This window comes from Phyllostomus hastatus, unplaced genomic scaffold (genome assembly GCF_019186645.2).
Source record: "Phyllostomus hastatus isolate PE091 unplaced genomic scaffold, TTU_PhHast_1.1 phas_scaffold_345, whole genome shotgun sequence".
NCBI classification, from domain to species: Eukaryota; Metazoa; Chordata; class Mammalia; order Chiroptera; family Phyllostomidae; genus Phyllostomus; species Phyllostomus hastatus.
Genome location: NW_025334024.1, coordinates 6,478,695 through 6,503,374, shown reverse-complemented (window position 1 = coordinate 6,503,374; position 24,680 = coordinate 6,478,695). Strand labels below are relative to the sequence as shown.

The 24,680-nt window shown below is 38.5% G+C and overlaps 1 protein-coding gene across 1 annotated transcript; it reads right to left on the bottom strand.

The window, feature by feature from the left end:
- Positions 1-256: 256 nt before the first annotated feature.
- On the bottom strand, positions 257-21,262 carry MPHOSPH6 (M-phase phosphoprotein 6). Its single transcript, XM_045818884.1, has 5 exons — positions 21,164-21,262; positions 16,813-16,925; positions 7,039-7,129; positions 1,353-1,447; positions 257-948 (listed from the first exon to the last, which is right to left on the bottom strand). Exons 1-5 carry the CDS (start codon positions 21,260-21,262, stop codon positions 816-818), a joined length of 531 nt encoding a protein of 176 aa, XP_045674840.1. The 3' UTR covers positions 257-815.
- Between the last annotated feature and the right edge of the window lie 3,418 nt (positions 21,263-24,680).

Here is a 24,680-nt window from a genome sequence, read left to right as displayed (position 1 = left end):
TATTGTATTTACTATTTAGAGTAAATAAATAGACTATGAGATGGTCTGGTTGTTGGTAAATTCCACTGAGCTACATTATGAGAAACTGATAATTGGTTTGGACCCATAGGAATCAATTTGTTATGGTTCAATCTAATAAACTACCGCATTCTAAATTAGTGGCTGATTTTTTTTAAAGTTCCAATATTGAATTAGACTAAATCTATTACTTGAAATTAATAGAGAATAAAAAAAAATATGAAAACAGATACTGATTACACAACATATTTTTTTATTAAAGGTTTTAACATCAACCCCCCACCCCTATAATTCTACAAATTTACAATGACTTGGTAACATGCAAGTACTTTAGACCGAAGAAACATATTTGTTCTTGATGAATTTATATATAATAAATTTTCATGATAGTTGATTCTAAAATGTATTAACTGGCTTCACATTATTAGTAATTTAAAGTAAAATGTAAACATAAGGATGATTTAAAGAGGTATTAATTTATGAGTCAATTTAAGGTCAGTGACTGTACAGATTTATTTAAAAAAATCTGGGGTCAAAAAATTTTTAAGAAGCAAACCATGTACCTCTGTACATTTGAAGATCGAGGGCTAAAAACCCACTACTGATGAATACTATTAAACAAAGGATGTACGACATCCATCACACATCTGTTTCAAGAACAGCACGTTTCCGAAATTATACATTTCTTTATGAATAAACATTGCAATATTACTAACTATAAAGAAACCACTGGAATGAGTTCCAAAATATGTTAACACTCATAAGGCATTCCTGAGCTGTATCTTAAGGCATCCATTTTAATCTTGAGGCTTTAGGAACATCTTCTTTGTTTTAGCTGGTTTTATATCTCCATTTTCATCTTCTTCATAATTGGCACGGTCTCTTTTTTTGACAAATTTTTTTCCAATTGTCCCCACCAAAGTCTCATATCTGTTAAGATGATATAAATAGCACAAGTTTAATTTTAAATAAAATGGTAGGAATCAGGTCTTATCAAGAACACAACAAAGAACAAGAACTATGTTTATTTAAAAAAAAACTATGATTAAGATAAGCCATCTGAGTTAAAAACTTATGAACTTCTCTAAGAATGATTAAATTCTCCTGTTTTTTTTTTGTTTTTGTTTTTGGGTTATTCTAAGTAAATGGAAGTATATATTTTAAAAATGTACTGGAAGTAGCACTGGAAATAGGCCCTCAACTGCCAGCTGTGACAGGCCTGAAGCCACCCCAGGCTGTGTTAGAGAAAGCAGAAAGAGTCATCTTCCTGCTGGCTGGGGCAGACCACGGTGTAAGAGGACTGCAGTACAAAGCTGTTCCAAGGTAACGCTTACCTTCTAGCCATTTCTTCATCTGACACATCAAGCTCCACTGTTTCATCTTCAACTTCTTCTGCTTTGTTCTTAGAATTCATCTGAATCATTAATTTCTGAAAAATACACCAACAGTAGCTTTCAGGGCTGAAAAAGGCTTATGAAAGGAACTAGTGTCAAATGTATTTGAAGGTAGAGCAAGTCAGAAACTATAGGACTGGCAAAAATGTATAAGGGATTCTCTGTAATACTTTATTCCACAATGTGTTAACACAAGTCAGCTCTAAATTAAAAACATAGTAAGACAAAGCTCCATTAGACTTGTTAATGGGTTATAATTGCATTTCAGATCATACATCTTATTATTAACTACTTATATCTAAAGCAGATACACTGCAACACCCAAGTGTGGTGATTAAAAATTGGGAGGGATATCTTGGCTGCAGAGGTCCTCACTGAGGAGTAAAGGGTCCCAGCTCCACACCAAGTTCTCTGACCCCTGGGTTCCCACTCTGGGAAGAAAAGTTCCCATGACTTCTGGCTGTAAAGCTGAGGTGGACAAAGGGCTTGGGGTTCCAGGCCTTCCTTTTAATGGGCCCATGCATGGACTTACTTCGACTCACTCACTCTGAGCTCAGCTATGGGGCAGTAGCTCAAAAGGCTTCAGGGTCATGTGGGGAGGAACTGAATGTCTGGCCTCAGGATGAATGCTAGAAGGGCAGCTTTCTCCCAGACAGAAGTGCTGGCATAGGCCATTGTTCCTTTCCTGAAACTTCCGCCACAACAGAACCAGCAGGTGGGCACTATGTGAATCTCCATCTAACTGGCTAACACTGTTCTCCATACCCTGGTGATTCTGAGACCCCACTCCACCCAACTTAGGCTCCCCCAAGTCCTTTCCAGTGGCTCTTCCATACAAATGGCCTATCCTTGCTCATGCTGTGGACTGTCTCCAAATCTCTCAAACAAGCAGTATCAGCCTCAGCATGCCCTGTACCTCTTGCTAAGTGGCCCCAGAACCAGCATTAGCAGCAGCTGGCCTTGGTCTGTAGCTTGGCCTCTCCCGGGCTCCTCTAAGCCCAGCACAAGTAACAGTCATCTGGAGATAGCTCTATAATCCATGCTGTGGCCCCCACAGGACACAGGAAGCTGCTGACCTTGGCTTGTACCTTCTGGGAGACTCCAGGGCCAGAAAACTCAGTGGACAGCTTTCAGACTATGCCAAATTACAACCTAACCACCTTCATGACTGACACACTCAAGAGGTGGACTCAATGGACACCAAAGACCTACTGAAGTGAGTCCTGCTTTGGGGGTAGACTCCTGCACAGCAGATTGTCCATGGTGGTCTTGGCCAGACCTTGAAGCTGACTTAACTGGGGGTAAATCCCTCCCACTGACATGCCAATAGCAATCAAGGCTCAGCTACAACAGGAAGGTGCACACAGCCCATATGGGGTACACAGCTGGAATGCCTAGCTCAGGGGACTGGAGAGACTGAACCACTGGACCCCACAGGATACCTAGTACATAAGGACTTTACCAAGACCAGGAGATGTAGCAGGTCAACCTAATACATAGAAACAAATACAGGGAGGCAGCCAAAATGAAGAGACAAAGAAACACATTTCAAATGAAAGAACACAACACAATTCCAGAAAGACAAAACAAAATGAAGCCAAGCAATTTACCAGATGCAGAGTTCAAACACTGGTTATAAGATCAATGAACTTAAGGGAAGAGTAGATGAACTTAGTGAGAACTTCAACAAAGAGATAGGAAACATAAAAAGAACCAATCAGAAATGAAGAATACATTAACTGAAATGAAGAATACATTACTGGGAATCAACAGTAGAGCAGATGAAGCAGACGTTTAAGTCAGCTATTTGGAAGACACAGAAGCAGAAAACAAACAGAACAGCAAAGAGAACAAAGAACCCCCCAAAAGAGGCTGGTATGAGGAGCCTCTCTGGGACAACTTCAAACATGCCACCATTCACATCATGGGGGTGCCAAAGGAGAAGAGAGCAAGGAACTAGAAACCTATCTGAAAAAAAATAATGGCAGAATACTTCCCTAATCTGGTAAAGGAAATAGTCATAAAACTCCAGGAATTGCAGAGCCCCAAACAAGAATCCAAAGTCGTTCATACCAAGATATATCATAATTAAAATGCCAAAGGTTAAAGGTAAAGAGAGAATCTTAAAAGCAGCAAAGGAAAAACAGTTAGTTACCTACAAAGGAGCATACATAGGACTCTCATTTTTCAACACTTAAGCCAGAAGGAATTGGCACGAAATATTTAAAGTGATGAAAATCAAGGACCTACAATCAAGATTACTCTAATCAGCAAAGCTATCATTTACAATCGAAGGACAGATAAGAGCTTCCAGACAAAACCAAAAAAACCCCCAAAACAACCCCCCCCAGAACACCTAAAGGAGTTCATTATCACCAAACCAGCATTTCAAGAAATGTTAAAGGGATTTCTTCAAGAAGAAAATAAAGATAAAAAAATAAAATAATAACATGACAATACATATCAATAATTATGTTAAATGCAATGGATTAAAAGCTTCAATCAAAAGACATGTGGTGGATGAATGGATATGAAAGCAAGACCCTTACATTACCTCAGATTGAAAATGCACACAAACGGAAAGAAAAGAGATGGAAAAAGATAGTTCATGAAAATGGAAAAAAGCAAACAAAAAAGCTGGGCTAGCAATGTTTATGCCACACAAAACAAACTTTAAAACAAAGACTGTAACAAGAGACAAAGAAGGACCTAGCAATTCTATTTGAGTATTTATTCAAAGAAATTGAAAACACTAAATTGAAAAGACATATATCTATATGTTCATTGTAGCACTATTTACAATAGCCAAGATACAGAAGCAACCTATGTTTCTGTGATGGATAAAGAAATAGTGCATATATTTAGTGAAACATGACTGAAACATAACAAAAAATGTTGCCGTCTACAAAGGCATGGATGGATCTAGAGGGTACTGTGCTGACTGAAATAAGTCAGGCAAAGAAAGACAAATGCCAGATGATTTCACTTATATGTGGAATCTAAAAAACAAAATAAACAAACAAGCGTAACAGAAACAGACTTACAGATATAAAAAATATTTTGATGATTATCAGATGGGAGGGGAATTAGGTGAAAAAGGTGAAGAGATTAAGAAAGATAAATTGGTAGTTATGGAAGAGTCATGGGGATGTAAAATATAGCATCGGGAATATAGTTAATGTTATTATAATAACTATGTATATATAGTCAAGTGGCATTAGATTTAGTGAGGTAATCACTTCCTAAGTTACATAAATGTCTAACCACTGGGTTGTACAGTTGAAACAAATATACTATTGTACATCAACTGTAATTTAAAATAAAAAATTATTTAAAACAATAATAAAGCAGACTGCTAACACATTCTAGTGAGTAGGGGAAAGAAAAAGTAAACCTGCAGATTTCCTCCAAACTTCCCATCTTAGAGTCAAATGGAAGAAATATTGCAGTCAAGAGAAATTTTAAATGCATTTTTTTTGGATGGTGATGGTGGGGGGCAGTGAATTGCTGGCTGGAAGAACTGGAAAGCTGGCGCTGGTGCAACGGGGAGGAACTGCTTAACCGCCAGACATGAGGATGGATAATGGATCCCATATGATGTCTGTGTGCCATGGGTCTCTCCTCCATCTTTTTTTTTCTCACATTAACCTTTAATTGATAGTTCCCCTCTGACAGATTTTACTTTTACTGTACAATACTTTCTTTATAGCAAAGGTGGAACAAGGAAGGAAAAGCTGACGAGAAACCAGTCTCAATGAGCTCTTCGCAATTAACATTTAAAGGACTGAAGATAAAACAATTTTGGGAATACGAGCTCTGGGAGGGTATACACTTGGGCTCCTTGTGGCATTTCAGTGCCTCAAGGGGGCTGATGCACCACAGACACGGATTGTACACTTACTGACAAAATAAACTCTATGCTAGGTTTCACTAGAAACACACACAATATTACATGTGTTCTAATTACATCCTGCTTATATTAAAGTAAACGCTCTCAAGTTAGTATCATTCTTTTCATAACCAGGTAAATCAAACTTGCTCATATTTTATGATAGTTCATATCTGCAAGTCTAACAATTCAAAACTTTCCCCCAGAGAGAATGTACCCAGTGGTGCCAGTAATTAATGTCATTTTCCAGTGACCTCTCACATCAAATTCTCAGGGCTGAATCAACTCCTTTTCCCATGTATCAGACATACTTTGGAGTTCCTGTCTACCCACAGTCCAGTTTTTGGGCATTGCAAACTTATTTCTGCTTTTCTTCCTCCTTTGCTCCACTGCCCTCTTTCTTTTCCTAATCTAAAGCTTTATGCAGGCTGTAGCAAAGAAAGCATATATTAAAAACAAATACTTTTAGTGTTGATTTTGTATACATTTATCATACCCCTTCAAAAAGAAGGGGGGAGGGGAAGAAAACTAATAATCTTTAAAATAAACTCTGGCAATTAACTTGGTTAGCTATGGTAGTCTACAGGCACCCTTAGAAAAGTAGCTTTCAGCCAGAAGAGGCTGCTCACCAGGGAACCTTTGGCAATGTCTGGAGACATTGTTCGTTGTTACAAGTGAGGTGTGTATTGTGTGTGTAGTATGTGCGTACACACACAATGTTAGTATCTAGGGAGTAGAAGGCAGAGACCAGGAATGCTGCTAAACAGCCTACATTGGGCAGGACAACCCCCCCGCGATGACCTATCTCCATATGTCAACAGTGCCAAGGCTGTCCTGGCTAGGTGACACAGGTGGCTGAAGCATCGTCCTGTACACGAAAAGGTTGTGGGTTTGATTCCTGGTCAGGGCATAATCTAGTTTCAGGTTTGATCCCCAGTTGGGGCAAGTATAGGAGGCAACCAATTGATGTTTCTCTCACATCAATGTTTCTTTCTCTGTTTTTCTCTCTTTCTAAAAGCAATAAAAAAAGTCCTTGGGTGAGAATTAAAAAAAAAATAATAACTAAAAAAACAGTGCCAGGGCTGAGAAACCCTGGCCTCAAGTGTTATAAACTAAAGCTTTGTATCATGCAGACCTCCACTTGGTTGCTTAAGTACAGGACAGGATGGCTTTTAGTACAAAACCAGAGTTCTAATATTTGTTAAGTGAAAGCCTGTGCTTCTCTACAAACCCGAGGCAGGAAAATTCAAATGAATAGTGAAGTTATAAGGTGAATATTTACTTTTCAAACAAATTTCCCTAAGGATTCTTTAAAAAATCTATTTATAAGCTTGTATCAATCAAGACCTGTCCATTAAAAAGTCAAATCACTCAATTTTTAAGGAAACATTTCTCCATTAGAAAAGGCACATTTATAGATGTCAGAAAATAATTTTTCATAATGACATCATGTGAATAAAATCCCAACATTCCTGTAAGGATCCAAGCTGAAATTCTAACACTTCCAGTGGCACTGTCAGGGGCTTACTGCTATATTAAATTAGCTGATCAATTCTACCATAAAACCAGACTGCAACGCCCGCAATTTCTTTAAATAGCTATGGCAGTATTTCAAGACTTGTTATTTTCCATATAATGAGGAGGAATGGTACCTGGTGGAAAAAAACCTAAACCCAATTATTAGCAGAAAGAATTCAATTGGAAAAATTTAAAATTTGAAGTAATTACATTTAATACCTCAACTTCAGGATTAAATCCTCTGAATGACATTCTTCCATAGAGAAGATCTTCACATAACAAGAAACTCTGCTCTTCTATTATGAAGCTCCTAAACGGGAAAATAAACCTGTATTAATAGTATGTCTACTTAGAACAAAGAACAGCAAATATAAGTCAAGATTTCAAATAAATTGATCTTAAAGTCCAGTAGAATCACCTAAAAATACAGTAATATTTCTAACCTAGGGTTAGAAATAAAAACTGATTAATGTGTCTAGCAACTGCATTAGGAGACAAGAGCTGCAGGCTGTAGGCACAGTCTCTTCTAAACTCTACATTTAATTTACATAAATACACAATGTAAAGACCTCAAGTACTTATAATAAATCTGGATTTTCCAAATTTGAAGCAAAATTTCCTTGATGTTTATACCTCCCACCAAGTTCTTATTAAATACCCAGAAGTCAGAGTCCTAAGCAACTTTAAAAGAACTTGTAGCTATAAACAATGGCTGATCTAGGATGACTTAAGCAGAGAAGGAATTTCTTGTAAGGATACTGGGTATCTCACAGAATCACTGGGAAAGCTGGATCAACAGAACCAGAAAATGGGCAGAAATAATGGTGGAGAGGTTGTCAACCCAAAACCAAAGTCATGCTACAAAATTACCCTAGTAAAAATGACGCTGCTGCTGCTGTGGAGAGGGCTAAATACTGGACACCACCGAGGGTTGTCAGGCAAGCCACCGCTGCCTTCGAAACAGGATGCTGGTGTGGATGTTTTCCGTCTCTAAACAGGATTCTCCTGAGCTACAAGTTCATGACCCCACTCCCAGTTGAGCATATCTGGCCATAGTTCTGCTGTCAACCATGAAGCATATAGAAAAGCAAATACCTTGCCTTTATGGCTTCTTTGGTGGAAAGTCAGCCCTGTTTCTTGTCAAGACTGACTCATTCATTTACTTACTCAGCAAACACTTATTAAACAAACTGTGTGTCAGGCAGTTCTAGAAGCTGGGATACCAACCATGAATAAGAGAGCATCTTCTCTCATGGAGGTTACACTTTAGAGTGGTGCCAGATAATAAATACTGAATAAACAGAAATAATGAATAATAAAGAAAAGGTTTTTTATACAATGGATAAAGCAGGTTATTCTACTCCTGGACATAAGGGAGTAACTGGTATCTAACTGGCCCTCCCACCTCAGCCAACTATAAAACAGGACAAAACAGGAAAGAGTGAACAAGTCAAAGCACAGAAATGTGATGCCTGAGAAGAAAACCAAATGAAGTGAGCTCCACGAATGCCCACCTTCTGACTGGAGGCAATTTGTAGACTGTAGAGCAGGGAGCAGAAGCCCAAAGAGCACCCAGTCTCACTAAACTGAAGATACAAACTGAAGTTCAGGTCCCAGAGGTGGCTGAAATATTAATACATGGGTCAAGATATCTGACACACAAGGGAGATACACAAAAAAATTCGGTACCTGCATATTGGGTCCCCTTGAATCTCTGGCTGAATACTAGGCTATAAATGTGCAGGGTGAATCCATAGTGTTAAGAAAAAACAATGATTTCCAGGAGAAAAACAATTACTTGATACATTAGTTTCCTAGGACTACTGTAACAAATTAATTGGTGGGCTAAAGCAATAGAAATGTATGCTCTTGTAATTCTGGAAGTCTGAAATCAGTTCGCTGGACCAAAATCAAGGTGTCAGCAGGGCCACCCTTCCTTTAGAGGGAAGGAGGAGAGAACTCATTCCTTGCTTCTCCTGCTTCTGTTGGCAGCCAGCCTTCACTGGCTTGTGACTTCATCACTCCAGCCTCTGCCTTCATGGTCACAATGCCTTCTTCTGTGTGGACAACATCTCTCTCTGCCTCCATACATGTGTGTGTATATACATATAGATATACATATACATATACATATACATATAAATAAAATCAGTGTTCGGGTTACTCAAATATACCTAGACTGCCACAGTGAAGCACATGGGCTTCAGCTCTTCTGAAATATCTAAGGGCATTTTATATAACAAAAAATGTTAGTTGTTGAAAGAGTTATAGAGTATAAATGAACCTATTGTTGTTACTGTTTTTATGTATGAATGATTATTAGAGAAAATATTCACTAAATGATTTTGTAATTATTTGTTCTTCCTGTTGCTATTCATTTGAGGTATGTATTTACTGAACAAATATTTACTTTAATAGCTCCAAGACATGCCAGAGACCATGCTAAATGCTCTACATCAAAGATAAATAGGTGAGGCCTTTGCCTCATTCAAGCACATCTATAAAGTACTCTTCAGTGCGTTCAACCAACAACATGTGGCTTCTGGCCCTTCTGAATGCTTGTGGAAGAAGCCACAGCTTAGAAGGTCCAAATGCTGACAGTGCTTCTGACATTCTTCCATCACTAAAATTCTAACATTATCTTATTTATTTCCAAAGCCACTTAAATTTTTTTAATCCTCACTTGAGGACACACTGATTTTAGAAAAAGGGAAGTGAGGGAGAGGGAAAGAAACACTGATGTGAGTGAGAAACATCAATTGGTTGCCTCTCGTATGTACCCCAACTGGGGACCTCCTGTAAGCACTGAAGCCAGGGACCAAACCCACAACCTAGGCATGTGCCCTGACAGAAAATCAAACCTGCAACTTTTTGGTTTATGGGACGATGCACCAACCAAGTGAGCCACACCTGCCAGGGCCAAAGCCACTTAATTTTTTAGGCTCTTACTCTTCTTTGAGAGTTGAGACTCATGGCAATATGTAATTTCTCTGGAAGATCCTGCAACAGCTCTGCAAACACTATGTGGATACTGTATTTTCAGCTTTTTGGACAAAATTACACCTAATGTCAAGACTCGAATGCTTACCTACGTTATCTATCTTTCCATATGTTAAATCTATCTAATTTTATTTATCTTCTGCTCCTAATATAGCACCTATTATGCCAAATAGTAAGAAAAAGCTCTGGTTGGAATAAGAAAAAGACTCTAACTTAAATATAAACTCATTTTTAAGTAAATTTACAAGTCATACCTGGGCTTTTATCTTCATGGCTCTGAACCTCAACATTTTCATCTATAAAATGGAGATGTAATGTCCTGAAGAGTTGTTGAGATTGACTTACAGTATGAATAACACCTAAAGCTCAATGGATATTAAGAAAATAGTTACTATATCATTTGCAATAGTGAGACCTTCACCAAAGAAGTCTTTCATGTCATTTTTGCTTTTCTAAAGAATGATTTATTTTTAGTAAGGATAAATGAAATTTAAAAATATAGCAACCTTGGTTATAAAGAATTTTGTCACTGAGTTATATTATAATTTTAAGATGGCCTTGTTCTTTGACAGGTTGAGATGATAATCTCAAATATTAAGTCTTTCTAATTTTGAAAAGAGCCTGTTCTGTCATGACCTTAAAACTAAATAGTTTCAAAGATGGTGGCAGAATAGGTGGATGTTATATTCATCTCTTTCCAGGACCAAACTGGAGTTAAACTAAAATACAGAGAAAGCAACCCGAATAACCAACTGAAAACCAGCTGAAGAGAAGTCTTATAACCAAAAATTATAGAAGGGGCCACATCAAGACTGGCAGGAAGGGCAGAGATGCCAAAAAGGTTGGTTGGCTCCACTCCCACAGGCAGTAGCTGAGATTCCAGAGGGATAGCTCAGCTGCAGGAGGTTTCCCCATGAGGTGTGTGGGGTCACAACTCCAAGACAGGCTTCCCAGCCCAGAGCACCAGAGCCAGGAAGAGGCGCCCATATAACATCTGGCTATGAAAGTCAGTGGGGATTCTGTCCACCAGGGAGAGATGGGAGTCTGTCTGCTAGAGACATAGGCACCATCTTAAAGGACCAATGCACACAATCTCATTTGCAGCCACTTATCCTGGTCTCTGATGGAGGGAGGATGGAGAGGACTAGAGTTGCATGACAAGAATCTGGGGTTGGTGGCTATGGGGCGAGAGCCGCCAGGATCCCTGTGCTGTCAACGTTCCCACATGACAGATGCCGTACGCCCTTCCATAAGGCATCAGCCTGGTGAAAAGCCTCTGCCTCCCTTTTATTAGGATATAATTAATTGCACTTAGGTCTCCCCCAGATAATCCAAAATAATCTCCCCATCTAAACATCCTTAAATTAATCACATCAGTAGAGTCAATTCTGGAATATAAGGTAACACAGATACCAGGGAAGAAGGCCTGGCTATTATTTGGGGGACCATTTTCCAGTTCATCATACCTGGGAAAGAAAATTTACCCTGGAATTATATGTTGAAAAAATATGAGACTTTGCATAGAGCAGGGAGATGTTTGACGTGTGCACCTAGGATGAAGAGACCAAGCTGAACACCCTGTGACAATAAACAGAAATGTCTTGCATCAGAGTATGGCTAACGTAGCCCTAGAGTGAGGGCTTTAAATCCTACTCTAACAAAAACAGGCATCAAGCTGATCAGCATGTAAATTAACTGCCTAATGGAACAAATTTCAACCTTTTATTATGGAAGGGTACTCAGCAATATAACAATGTATAGCACACACTTAAAAATTACTAGACATGTAAGGAAGCAGAAAAATGTGACCCATTAACAGAAGAAAAACAAGTCAACAAGAAAAGAAAGATGCTAGAATTAGTAGAAAAGAACTTTAAAATGGCTATTATGTTCAAGGGTTTAAAGGAAAATATGAATGCAAGGAAGACAAATAGAGAATGTGAATTAAAAAACAGAAATTATAAAAAGTTACCAAATAGAAATTTTAGAACAGAAAAAACAATATCCAAAGTGAAAAATCAGAATAGTCCTGTATTTATTAAAGAAAATGAATGCATTATTTAAAAATATTCTCACAGAGAAAACTCCAGCTCCAGGTGGTTTCACTGATGAATTTTATCAAACATTTAAGGAAGAAATAATACCAATTTTACACAAAAGAAATAAGGAGAAAAGGAGGAATAGTTCCCAAGTTATGCTACTGCCCAAACTAAAGGCATAAAGAAGTCTATAGTACAATATCTTCTATGAATATGATGCAACAATCACTACTAAAATATTCATAAATTAAAGTAAATATATATTACAAATAAATACCACATGGGGTTTGTCTCAAAAATATAAGGTTGTTTTGACATTCAAAAATCAACATAATTCCCATATTGACAGAGGAAAGAAGAAAAATCCTATGATTATCAAATCAAAAATGACGTAAAACTCAACAGCATTTATGAAAAGCTTCAATAAACTAGGAAGAGAAAGGAAAATATATTATGCTAATAAGGGGAAGCTACAAAAGCACACAGCACTTCATATTTAATAGTAAACAAGTTAGTGCTTTCCCCCTAAGAGCAGAAACAATGCAAGGATGTCCACTCTTACCACTGTACTGAAACCAATGAAATAAAGAAAAAAAAATAAAAGGTATAACTTTCTTTATTTGTAGGTGACATAATTGCATATGTAAATAATCTTAAGTAATCTTCAAAAAAAGGAACCCCTTCTAGAGTTAGTGAGTCAATTTAGCACAGTTACAGAATACAAAGTCAACATATAACCATCAATTTCCACATACATAAAACAACAAACAATTTTTGGGAAAAAGGCCACAATAGGATTTAAAAAATATGAAATATGTAGGAATACATTTAGGGGTATATTTACAGAGAATCTCCACACCAAAAACTATAAACCACTGCTGAGAGAAATTAAATTATAGTTAAATAAATGGATATATCACGTTTATGGGTTAGAAAACAGTTTTGTTAGCCCCAAACTGATCTACAGATTCAGTGCAAAGCCAATCGAAGTCCTATTTTGGGGGAAGGGATGAAATAAACAATTTAGTTCTAACATTTATATGGGGAAAAAAAGGACATAGGCTGGCAAAACAATCTTGAAAAAAAAGTGAAAAATGTACACTATTGGATCAAGACTCACTGCAATCTGTAGTAATCAAGACAACAGGATAGCAAAATATATCAATGTAACAGACTAAAGTCCAGAAATAGACCCACACTAAGGCAGCATACTACTTTTTGACTAGAGCATCAAAACAATAAAATGAGTAAAGGAAAGTATTTTCAATAAGTGGTACTGGGACCACTGGGTATCTAAAAAAAAAATGAAGCAAAATTAATAAAAAACATTCATCAAAAGGTAAGAGTAAGAATATAAATAGGCAAGCCACAGACTGGGAGAAAATATTCACAATACATATTATATCTGGCAAAGAATTTGTTTTCAGAATATAAAGAACTCCTATCTGTACAGAAGTAAATTAATTCTACCTTAAAAAGAGAAAACCCTATGTAAACATTGAACTCAAGGAATAAAATGTACTGTCTGCTATTTACTGTGAAATACATAAAAAACAAAATAAATCGACAGATTTATAGAGGAAAAATATGTGATGCAAATGTTAAAACAAAACAAAACCACCTCTTTAAAAAAAATGGATGAAAGATTTGAATAGGTACTTCACAAAGGTAGATATGGAAATGGCCAATAAACACATAAGCATTCTTTAACGTTAGTAGTCACCAGGAAAATGCTAATTGAAAACCGAGATACCACTAGAATACTAAATAGATAAAATTTAAAAGATAACACCATATAGTGGTTAAGGGTATGGAACAACTACAACTCTTAAACTACCTTAGTGAAAGTGTGAAATGGAGTAATCACTTTTATCTGACAGCTTCTCTTATGTTAAATACATGCCGCTCTTATGATCCAGCAATTCTATCTTTACCTAAGAGACGTGAAAACAGAATTCTATTCAGTTCATCCAAATTCTTTTTATATGAAGAATTTGTCTTTGGTTATTTCATGGGTAGGCGTCTTGCACGGGGTGACATTGAGCAAAGTCCAGACGACACTGAGGGACAAGATGTGAGGATACCTGGTCCCCCTGTGAGGGACTAGATACAGTGAAGGCCTTGCGAGGGGAATGTAAATGGCCTGCCTGAGAAACAGTCAAGAGGCCTCTAGGACTTGAAAGGAGTGAAAGAAGGTAAATATGGTTGGTGGTAAAAATTATTTCCCTGATAAGCCTAAGATGTTATTCATCTTTTTCACATTTGACATTTATTTGCACAGTGTGTACAAAAGCAGTTATGGGTAAAATCACATCTTATTATGAATTAAAGTACTGATACCACACCGTACTAGCAGTCATTACATTGTTCATCACCAGCTTTCACAGTTAAAATAAAAGCCAATAATTATGTTCTAGATGAAGCACTAAAAATTTATTGTTATTGATCTCAGCCTTTGATTACACTTTAAAAAAATTCCTCTATACAAAATCAGAAGCATATATAAGGTACTTCTTCCCAGTGAAATATGACTGTCTTAAGAAAATGCACTTGTGTGATAGAGTTGTGCGTTGAACTAGGTACTTTTTTCTTGGTACACTATAACTGTGGTTATTCAGACTTGAGCACTTAGCAGACATTTTCTTGAAAATAAAGTAAATATGTCACCTCAAGGAAAACAACTGACAATACTTACTGCTAATAACAAAATTCAAGCTTTCAAGCAAAAATTAGAACTCTGAATGGCTTGACAGCTTCTCAATACTTAAAGACTTTTCTGATGGAACCCAGGGTGATACTGTGATTTTTGATACTATACAATAAAATGAGTTGTTTAGAAAATCTATGTAACTCATTAAACTAATATAGTCTAAATGAGAAACGCATGTTATGAAATTATGCATTGACAAAAGATCTATTAAAAATGTAAGATAGGTCAATGATCATGAAAGGTTCAAAGATGTTTTCAGAATCAACAGTGCAGTTAACTTTTAAGAAACTACCACTTACTAAGTTTTGGAGTAGTAGCAGAGAATTAGCTGAAAAACAGCCCTCCCTTTTGAACTACGTTATCTGTGTGATAGGGACTTTTGTTTTGTACTTCAAACAAAACACCAAACTACAACAGGCTGAATGCAGGAGTTAAAAGAATCAAGCTGTCTTCTATTATGCCAGACATTAGAGAGATTTGCAAAAATGTAAAACACCACACTCTTCTCACTACTATTTTCTTGACTTGGAAAAGTTCTTTTTCATGCAAAATGTGTTATTTATGCTAATATGTCATGCATTTGTTTCTTAAATATTAAAAAACTTGTTTTAATTTCTTACATAAATATTGACATGATATAAACCACACAAAGAAAAGGTGTTTATGGGTCCTAAATAATTTCTTAAAATGCAAATGATCTTTGAACCCCAAACGTCGAGAACCACCATTCTTTAGCTTCTCAATGGCCCCCTAGTGCAGCTAGCACCTCACTTACTGCAGGACCCCTATTCTGATCTTAAGACTTCCAGCCTCTAAACTGTGAGAAATAATTCTGTTGAGTATAAGCTACCCTGTCTGTAGCATTTTGTTATAGTAGTTCAAACCAACTGAGATCTTTATCTCCTAGGGAGGAAATCTAAAGGTCATTTTCCTGGGAATAATACACTGTGTTGGAGGGCAGGGGATACTGAAAACAAGATAGAAATGGCCATGCCCTTCAACAGAAGTAACAAAATATCCTGGATACTTTGTACAAGTTTAGTCAAGGCATAAAATTAAATTGCAGCTCCTTATAACCCCTGCTTCCAAGTCCATACCACCTCTGGCATTATCTTCCCCTTCCACACTAACATCTTCCTTCCTCTGAGAAGCAGTCAAGAAGAGCAAGTATACAGAGAAACAAGCAGAGAAAACACACAGTACCTTCCTCCTATCCTTCTGAGGGGACAAATTTTCTATGTTTAGAAAAGGGCATCTAACTTTCCAAAAAAGATCCGGAGAGATCATTTAAATGAATAAGGGAATGTAACATATTAAAAACAAACAAACCAAAAAAAACTACAAGGTACAGAAAGAAAAACCATAAACGTGCCTGAAGATAATAAGCAGCATCTTCAATCCTTGACACCCCAGCCGAGAGGCTTGCTAAGGTAAGAAAAGCATCAAGGAGAAATGGTTAAATAGCTTCCAAGAAGAATTTAGATAAATGAATGAATGACGTGAGTCCATCACTCCTCCATTCAAAATTATTTATCAAGTACCAAACAAGACTAGAGTGGAAGAGAAACGGTCTGGCGTGTCATCTCAACTTTAGCAATGACTAGCTGGGTGACTCTGAGCCAAGTTCTTTTTTCTTAAGCTTCAGTTTCCTCAAGTACAAAATGCATAAAACATAGTAGCCAGCTCTCAAGTTTGCTATGAGGATTAAATAATTAAAAGATGTAAGTGCTTAGCCCAGTTCCTAGCACACACTATCGACTCAAAAAATGTTAGCTAAAATGATTGGTATTAATAGTAAAAATTTTAAAAAAGGAAAAGAAACCAACAAACATCTCTTGACCTGCTTTTGAGTAGCTCAGTCTAATGAAGAATTCTGTTAAACCTAGAGAGCCCTGAAGAACACACCTAATCTCTGGAATTTAATAGGTAGCAAGTACATTACAAGTTCTCATAAAAGGTCTCCAGTTACTACCAGAGATAGGGGCTAGATTCCTTTATGTAATGCAAAGAGAGAAAGAGAGAGAGGAAACAATGTTATAAATGAAAGCAGAACGGCCAGTAAAAATATATCCAAGTAGACCTCATATATTTAATAATTTTAGAAAACTACTTATAAGACTAATTCAAGAAACTGAGCAGATGCTATTTAATGGGCTTTATGTCACTGGAACGATGAGCTGCACCTACAGGGATTTTGCTCTGAATGCCCAACACATCATTAATATAATTTCTAATAAAACTTACTCTTTTTCTTTAAGCTCTGGCAAATCCAAGTACCAGTGCTCTTCACTAATAATTTTCTTTTCTTCCTCTTCTAGTTGTTTCTTGGTTTCTGAGTCCAATCCCCTTTGCATGAACTGTCAAAACAAAACATAGTCAGTGTCAGCAACTAACTCCCCCAAATTAGAGTTAAAGAAAACTCAAACAACTTTACTCTTCCATTTGTTCGTCCCCATTTCTCCAGGAATCCCATCTCATGACTGAGGGCCCTATAAATGTAGATGAAAGCACAGCTACATCCGTAAGCCTGCTTTTCACTTGTATCTAGCCTCTGAAATGCTGATCAACTCTATGGCTGCTCTTCATTCTAAAATTTGTGGGAGTTCAACTCAAAATAGGCCAGTAGAGAAAACAGCAGTCTTGCTGCTTGTCTCTTTCGGACATTAGCTGCTGGGAGGGTAGAACAGAGAGAGGCTGAAAATCAATAGCTATATTTCCAGGGGACAGGCAAACAAACCAAGAACTTAATCACAGCAAAATGATGAAGTATCAATACAGGAAAAAATAAATTCAGAAACCACCCAGCAGTTAGGCACAGGATTCCACTGGTCTCCATTTACCTCATTTCTTTCCCTTATCCAGGCTCCATATTGCTTTTTCCTCCACCCCAGCTCTTCCAAAAACAGAATTTTTAGACATAAGGCCTTTACCAATGATCAAGATGTAAGGCAACCAGATCTCCTTTGTGGAAAACAGCTAGATAGTTTCTTACCCAACTAGACACAAACTTACTCATATGACCCAGCAACTGTCCTCTTGGGCATTTATCCCAGAGAAACAAAAACTTACGTTTACTCAAAAACTTATACACAGATAATCAGGTCAGCTTTATTTGTAATAGCTAGAAACTGGAAACAACCAAAATGCTCTCCAACAGGTGAATGGTTAAAATAAGCCGTATTACATCCACAGCATGGAATGCTACTTTGCAATAAAAAAAAAGTATTCATATACTCAACAAGCTAAATGGATCTTAAGTGAATTATTCTGAGTGAATAAAGCCAATCTCAAAGGTTATATATTGTATGATTCCATTCATACAACGTCCTTAAAATAACAAAATCATAAAAATGAAAAATAGATCAGTGGTTGCTAGGGGTTAGGGATAGCACAAGGGAGTGGGCATGGCTACAAAGCAGTAGCTAGAGGGAAATTTGTGGTGATGGAACAGCCACACAATCACAAATGTATGAAGGAGTGCAAGCAAAGTGGTGAAATTTGGGTAAGTTCTGTGGATTGTATCACTGTCAATTTCCTGGCTTTGCACTCTTTTTCTGTCTGTCCTCATCCTTTTACTTGTGCCTATATCCTCAACAGAGAAAAGAACCAGCAGTTTCTGGAAAGCACACCCTGTGGTTCCCAGTCCTGCCTCTGCTCTTCAACATTATGCTTCCATTTTCTGCCTGACAACATACTCACTTGTGAAAGCCCAGAGCCGAGTCATTTGATAAACCTTCCTTGCTTCTACAACAGCCTTCTAAATACTGGTTTATTGTTCATTACACTTCTTCTATGTCTCTTAAAAGACTAAGATTGTGAATGTAGACCACATTCCTTGTTCATCTGATACTGCTGGTACTTAGGCTGTACCTGGTACACAGAAAATAATTCAGTAAAGGTTCTGGGAATGTAAATGATTCTAGACTTGACATTTCCCCAGACTTCCTTTCTTGGATGGTTCTCTTTCAACATAAGTATCTCATTTCATTGTGATAAAACCCTGGCTGGTGTGGCTCAGTGGATAAAACACTCATATTCTTTGTGATAAAACCCTGGCTGGTGTGGCTCAGTGGACTAAGCGCTGGCCTGAAAACTAAGGGGTTGCTGGTTCGATTTCCAGTCCGGGCACATGCTTGGGTTGTGGGCTGGGTCCCCGGTGTGGGGCTGTGTGAGAGGCAACCACACACCGATGTTTTTCTCCCTCTCTGCCCCTCTCTAAAAATAAAGTAAATAAAATCTTAAAAAAACCCACAAACCCTGACCAATCCTGTCCAATTACCCTTTTATCCCCTATTTTTAAGTAGATATTCTTTATGGTATGCAAATAGCCATATACATATACACCAAAATACACACACATATTTCTGTACATATGGAAAGGGTAGAAAACCCTGTGACTATGAATGAAACAACTCCAGACTTATGTAGCAGTTTAATTCTTCTGACTCCACAGCATCCAAGAACATAATCTAAAGCTAGTGATTCAGTTTTACTTGGAACTGAGGGCCTAGAGCAGGTATTACAAAATATAGTCCTTAGGCTAAATTTCTGTTGTAAATAAAGTTTTACTGGAACAAAGCCATGCTCATTTGATTTAGAGGTACAATGGCCAAGATGAGTAGACTGGCCCACAAACCTCGAGTATTTATCTATCCCTTTACAGAAAAAGTTCACCAACTTCTGTCTTAAGAATTCAAAAGAGCTAAAGTACAAATAAACTTATACCCTCTCCACAATAATTCCATCATACTGACAGGCATTCCAACTTTAACCTCCACTTCCTACTTTTCATCAGGACCAACCTCCAGCCCCCACAAAGCTGAGCCAAGCCAGAGGATTCTTGCTCCACACTTAGCTCTGGCTGAACAGCTACACTGGTTACAGTAACCTCAGGCAGTTGCTCCATTCCTTCTCATAAGGCACTCTACTGTATCTGTCAATACATTCTTTCTGATCAATGATGAAGTTATTAACCCAAATTGTGAATCTGGGTATTTCCCTCCACCTACTTTGCTTCCAATGTCTAGCTGAGTCTCTCTCAACCACTTGGGTAAAGGGTGAATAATTTTTTAAAGTTAATGACTTCATTCCTAACTCCCAAATCAGATCTTTGGTCTGGGCCCTAACCTCCAAGCACATTTTCATTTGACTTATTCCAAGAATTAACTGCTAAAATCTTTTCAGTGCCTGTTCTGTTAATCTACTCCACTTTTTTGAAATCTACATGACTATAAACCATAAGCCAAGACAAAACTCTGTTCAGTAAAGATTCAAATTTTGCTAATATGCATGAAAGAGGTACTTTAGAAACTGTAAAATTATGCTATGATTTACCCTCCATTTTCACTCACCCTGTTCATCCCTAGTTATACCCTAGCTCAACTCAATAAACATTCTGCATATGCAATACTCTTTGGTCTTCCAGAACATTATTTGAGCCTAGCTTCTTTTTCCTGGAAATTTCAAAACTCTCAAAACATGACATCTAACACTTTACATTTATAAGTGTTCAGCAACCAGTAGTAATTAAAAGCAAAGGGGCTTTGGAGCCAGACTGCCTGGGTTTGAGTCTTGTCTACACTGCTTATTAGCAGTAACTTTGGGCAAGTCACTTATTTGTCTGTTTCAGTCGCCTGGACTGTTAGAGAGGGATAATAACTACACCCACCTCATTTCTTGGCTTGATATATGCAAAGCCCTTAGAACACTGGCACATAGCAAGAACTGTAAATGTTGGCTATTATTAAAGTTTTAAGGATTGGTTCTTTCCCGTTTGAATTCCTGTATTCATTTTATCTGCCCTTGTCTTAACATTTTGATATTATTTGATTAAATTCAAAATGTAAAAATAATTTTGCTTGACATAACTCACTTTCTACCTCAACTATTTCAATTCCATGGCATCACTACTGCAACACTCACCCAGGACATCAGAACTTCTGGATGGTCTTTCTGACTGCAAACTTTGTCCCCTGTTGGGTCTTGCTTTCATTAAGTATTTTCCACAGGATGCAGTAAGAGGCACTGCTAATGATAACTGTTCCCCGGGCCCACCCAAAGCTCTCAAGATAAGGGAAAAAAATACTGAATCTTGTCTAAAATTCCCTGCTGTAATGTGCCTACTTTTTCAGGCCCATTTCTTGCTACTCGCCTTCCAGACATACTGAATTATCTTTAGTTCTTCAACCTCACCATAAGTTTCTTGGGTTTTGCCTCTCAGGCTTCTGAACTTCCTCTTCACTCAGTTTCTGTTGCTATGCCCCCACCCTACCCTTCAGTCTCTACTTAAGCACCATTTTCCACAGAAGCCCAAGTGAGTTCCGGGGCTTCAGGCATCACAGAATTTAGTACGCTGTGTCCTAACTACTTGTTTACGTTGTCTGTGTCTCTCTTACTCGAACGCAGGCTTTACGAGAGAATCCTCTGGATTTCTAATCCAATACACAGTGCCTAACGCAGAGCAGGCGCTAAGTGAATGAATAAACGCGAGCTGGAGACCCTATGGGCCCCCGGTACACCGTTTGCTTCGGCCTCGGACAGGCCAGGTGGACCGAGTGGTCCTGCCCTCCCATCCTGGCTCTTCCGCACCCCGCACCTTCATGCGCAGCAAATTCTTGGACAATTTAGTCTTGCGCTCGGCCGCCATGATAGCTTCCGCCGGGTCCCGCTCTCCGACACGAGCCCTACCGCGCATGCGCGCTGCTACGTTAGCTGCCGAGCCGCCGCTCGTACCGCGCGTCTCCCCGCCTCCGGGCCCCGCCTCTGTGCCTCGCGTTTGCACGTCGCGGGGTTTTCGCTCGTGGGCTTAGGGAGCGCTTACCATCCCGGAAAGCTCAGGGTAAGGGCGCGACCGCCCACGCAGGGGTGAGAGAGTCGTAATAGACTGAGGGAGACCCCAAAGAAGCCGAAGTGCGAGCGCTGGTTCCTCGCGGGTTTCGGCCTTGTTCCTCAGGCCCCGCACCAGCCAGTGAGTGGCCTGGAAGTGGCGAGTGCCGCCCTGCTTCTCAGACCCCGTCCTGCCGCGCCTCGCTGACTCAGTTGTCCTGGTGAGACCTTTGAGACAGTTGCCACACTATCCCGCCTGGACAGTTTCTTTCACAGGCTTTTAACATGGATGGTCGCCTTCTTATGTTCTGCATCGCTTGAAGTGTAATAGTTCATTTCATATTCACGAGGCCCTTTGGGGTGATACTGTCCTTAATCCCCGCGTTGCGTTCGAGTAAATTGAGGTATAGAGAGGTTCCTTAAGTAGCCCAAAGTCAGACTGAGGGAGGCGGATCTAAACTCAGTCTGGCCTCGAAAATACAATAGAAAATGTTAAATTCACATTAACTGTTGCGTGTGTCTTTGAACCTAAGTCATCTTTCTGTTAAATAGGAAGAATAGCAAGAGGTAGTTAAGACATGATGAGAAGACATTATTTTAATCCGACAAATCAAAGTGAGAATAGCTTTAATGCTCTGTACCACCTAAATAGGCATTTTTCACACCATCCACAGGTGCCACACTTTGGAAAACATCCAACCTAATAGCATTTCAATTGATAGTCTAAACTATATGCCAAATTCTTGTGCTGGGTACCATATGTATATTATTTTAAATTTTCATAAGAACTCTGAAGAAGGTATTGTTGTCATATGGTTAGGGAATCTGTGGCCCACAGAGGCTAAGGGACTTGCCAGAGTTCTCACAGCTAGTGTTAGAGCTGAGATTCAGAAAGCTTCATAAAAATGTGGCCTCTCTTGGGCAGGTTTTCCCAATGGATTAAATAAAGTCATTATAAGGCGTAAGTGGTTATAGAAACTCATTCGTTCATAACTCTACATGAGACACTGGGCTAATATCTAGGCTACAGTAGTTTGGAAAAACACATAACCTTTCCCTGGAGCTGATGTTCTCGTGTGTGCCATGGAAGAAAGAAAATGATGTGACAGAGGGACTTTTGTGGTTACTTTAAATAAGGTGGTCTGGGACAGTTCTTGTGAGGTGGTAGTGCTCAGGCTTGGAAGTCAAGAACAATCTGTTGTATGAAGAGTTGAGGTGGACTGGTCTAAAAAGAGGAAATAGCGGCTGTAAAGGTCCTGAAAGGAGAACGAGATGGTTGTCATATAGTTTACCAAGTGGGAACAGCAGAGGTAATCACATGGTATGGGTTAAATTGTGTTCCTCCAAAGTCACTAGAATTTTGTCTCAGAATATGACTGTACTTGGAAATAGGGTCTTTAAAGAGGTGATTAATTGAAGTGAGACCCATAGGGTAGGTCATAATTCAATCTGACTGGCATCCTTACATGAAGAGGAAATTTGGACAAACAGGGAGACACTAGGAATGCACATGCACAGAGGAACGGTCACGTGAGGACAGAGTAGGTAGGAGAGAGGCCTTGGGAGAAACCAAATGTGCGTATACCTTGACCTTGAACTTCTAACATCCAGAACTGTGAGAAAATACTTGTAAAGTTTTGTTGTGTAAGCCACTCAGTCTATACTATTTTGTTATGGAAGCCCTAGCAAATTAATACCACATAATTAGCTGTAGATTACAAGTGGAATGAGAGCCCTATAAGAAAAGTATGAGGCTCATGGAATAGCAAATGTACCTAAACCATTGTGGCCTGGAAAAAGGAAGATTGCTTAAATATGTGACGTTTTGGTTGCGATCTGAAAGGAGTTAGGCTGGGGAAAGGCCTAATCATTCAGTTCTGTGCTACCATCACTCCATGCATCCCCAGAACAATTCATCTCGTAAAATGGAAACTGCGCCAATTAAACAATAAGTCCCCATTCCGCCCCCCTCCCCTGCAACCACTATTCTACTTTCTGTATGAGTTTGACTTCTGTTCAGGATTTAGAAAGAAGTCCTGTGGGGTCAGAGGTGAAGTGAATCAGTCTGACATCTGCATCCAGCAAACAGCTGACTTTGAACTAGATCTTGCAGGATGACTGCTTGTCTTGTCAGTGTAAGATGAAAATAATTACTGACAGAAATAAGAGCAGATATATACCAGCTAAGGATGCTAGAAGCTCCATATCTCTACAGATCTCTGTTGTTACTAGTGTATTTGCACACTGGATTCTGATTTGTTTTCCTGACACAAGAGTTCATTTTGCCACTCTTCTACTCCAAAATGTACAATAACTTATTACCTGAGGGATGAAGTTCAAATTCTTCAACCTGCCACATTTGTGACAGTGAAACTACTTACAATTAAAGCTAATCTTTAAAATCTCTTCCCACCCATCAAAATGTGATAATTGAGACCTGGCTGGTGTGGCTCAGTGGACTGAGTGCCAATCCAAAGGGTCGCTGGTTCGCTTCCCAGTCAAGATACATGCCTGGGCTGCAGGCCAGCCAGGTCCTTGGCAGGGGGGCACAAGAAAGGCAACCACACATTGATGTTACCCTCCCTCTCTTTCTCCCTCCTTTCCCCTCTCTCTAAAAAATAAATAAATAAAACCTTAAAAAATATACTAAAAATGTAATTAATGAGAAGTGATTTAAGTGTACATAATCATGTAATTTTAACTTCAAATTAAACTCCCTGACAGGAAAGAGATCTTTGATCTCTATGCTACTAAATTGTGGGATACAGAGGGAAGATCTCAAACTTAAGAATGTTTAACCTGTTTTAGTTACACAAGCAAGGATACATTATTTGGGGGAAGAGATATTTCTATAGGTCTTCATACAATTCTGAATCCTTTCATAATGAAATTTGTTGGAAGTGTGAAAACCTCTAATTCCTTCCAACTACTAGATGTATCAAGAAGATATCCCCTGAGACTCTTTGTTCTTGTAGCCATTTATACATGGTGGGACAAAAGAAGGTTTACAGTTGTTTATGGACAATAATACAATAATTAGTACCAATACAAGGGTAAACTTTTGCACACTCACAACTGTAAGCCTACTTTTGCCCCACCCTGTAGATAAGGCTGTACAGCCCCTTACATAGGCCTAGTCATATGTAGCTGCCAAGCACTTGAAATATGGCCAATGTGACTGAGAAACTGAATACTTTGGTAATTTTAGTTAAATTTAAAAACTAGCAGTGTAAACTATTTTCCTCTTAAACCCATTTTATTGTTTTGGAAGGACTCGTTTCACTTTA

What these genes read in the sequence shown, in the direction of transcription:
- MPHOSPH6 (XM_045818884.1), bottom strand. Translation starts at nt 21,262, where the DNA reads ATGCGCGGTAGGGCTCGTGTCGGAGAGCGGGACCCGGCGGAAGCTATC. An exon ending in GATTTAATCCTGAAGTTGAG is followed by an intron (nt 1,448 to 7,038) that starts GTATTAAATGTA and finishes TGTATTTTTCAG; the next exon opens with AAATTAATGATTCAGATGAA. An exon ending in GATGAAGAAATGGCTAGAAG is followed by an intron (nt 949 to 1,352) that starts GTAAGCGTTACC and finishes TCATCTTAACAG; the next exon opens with ATATGAGACTTTGGTGGGGA.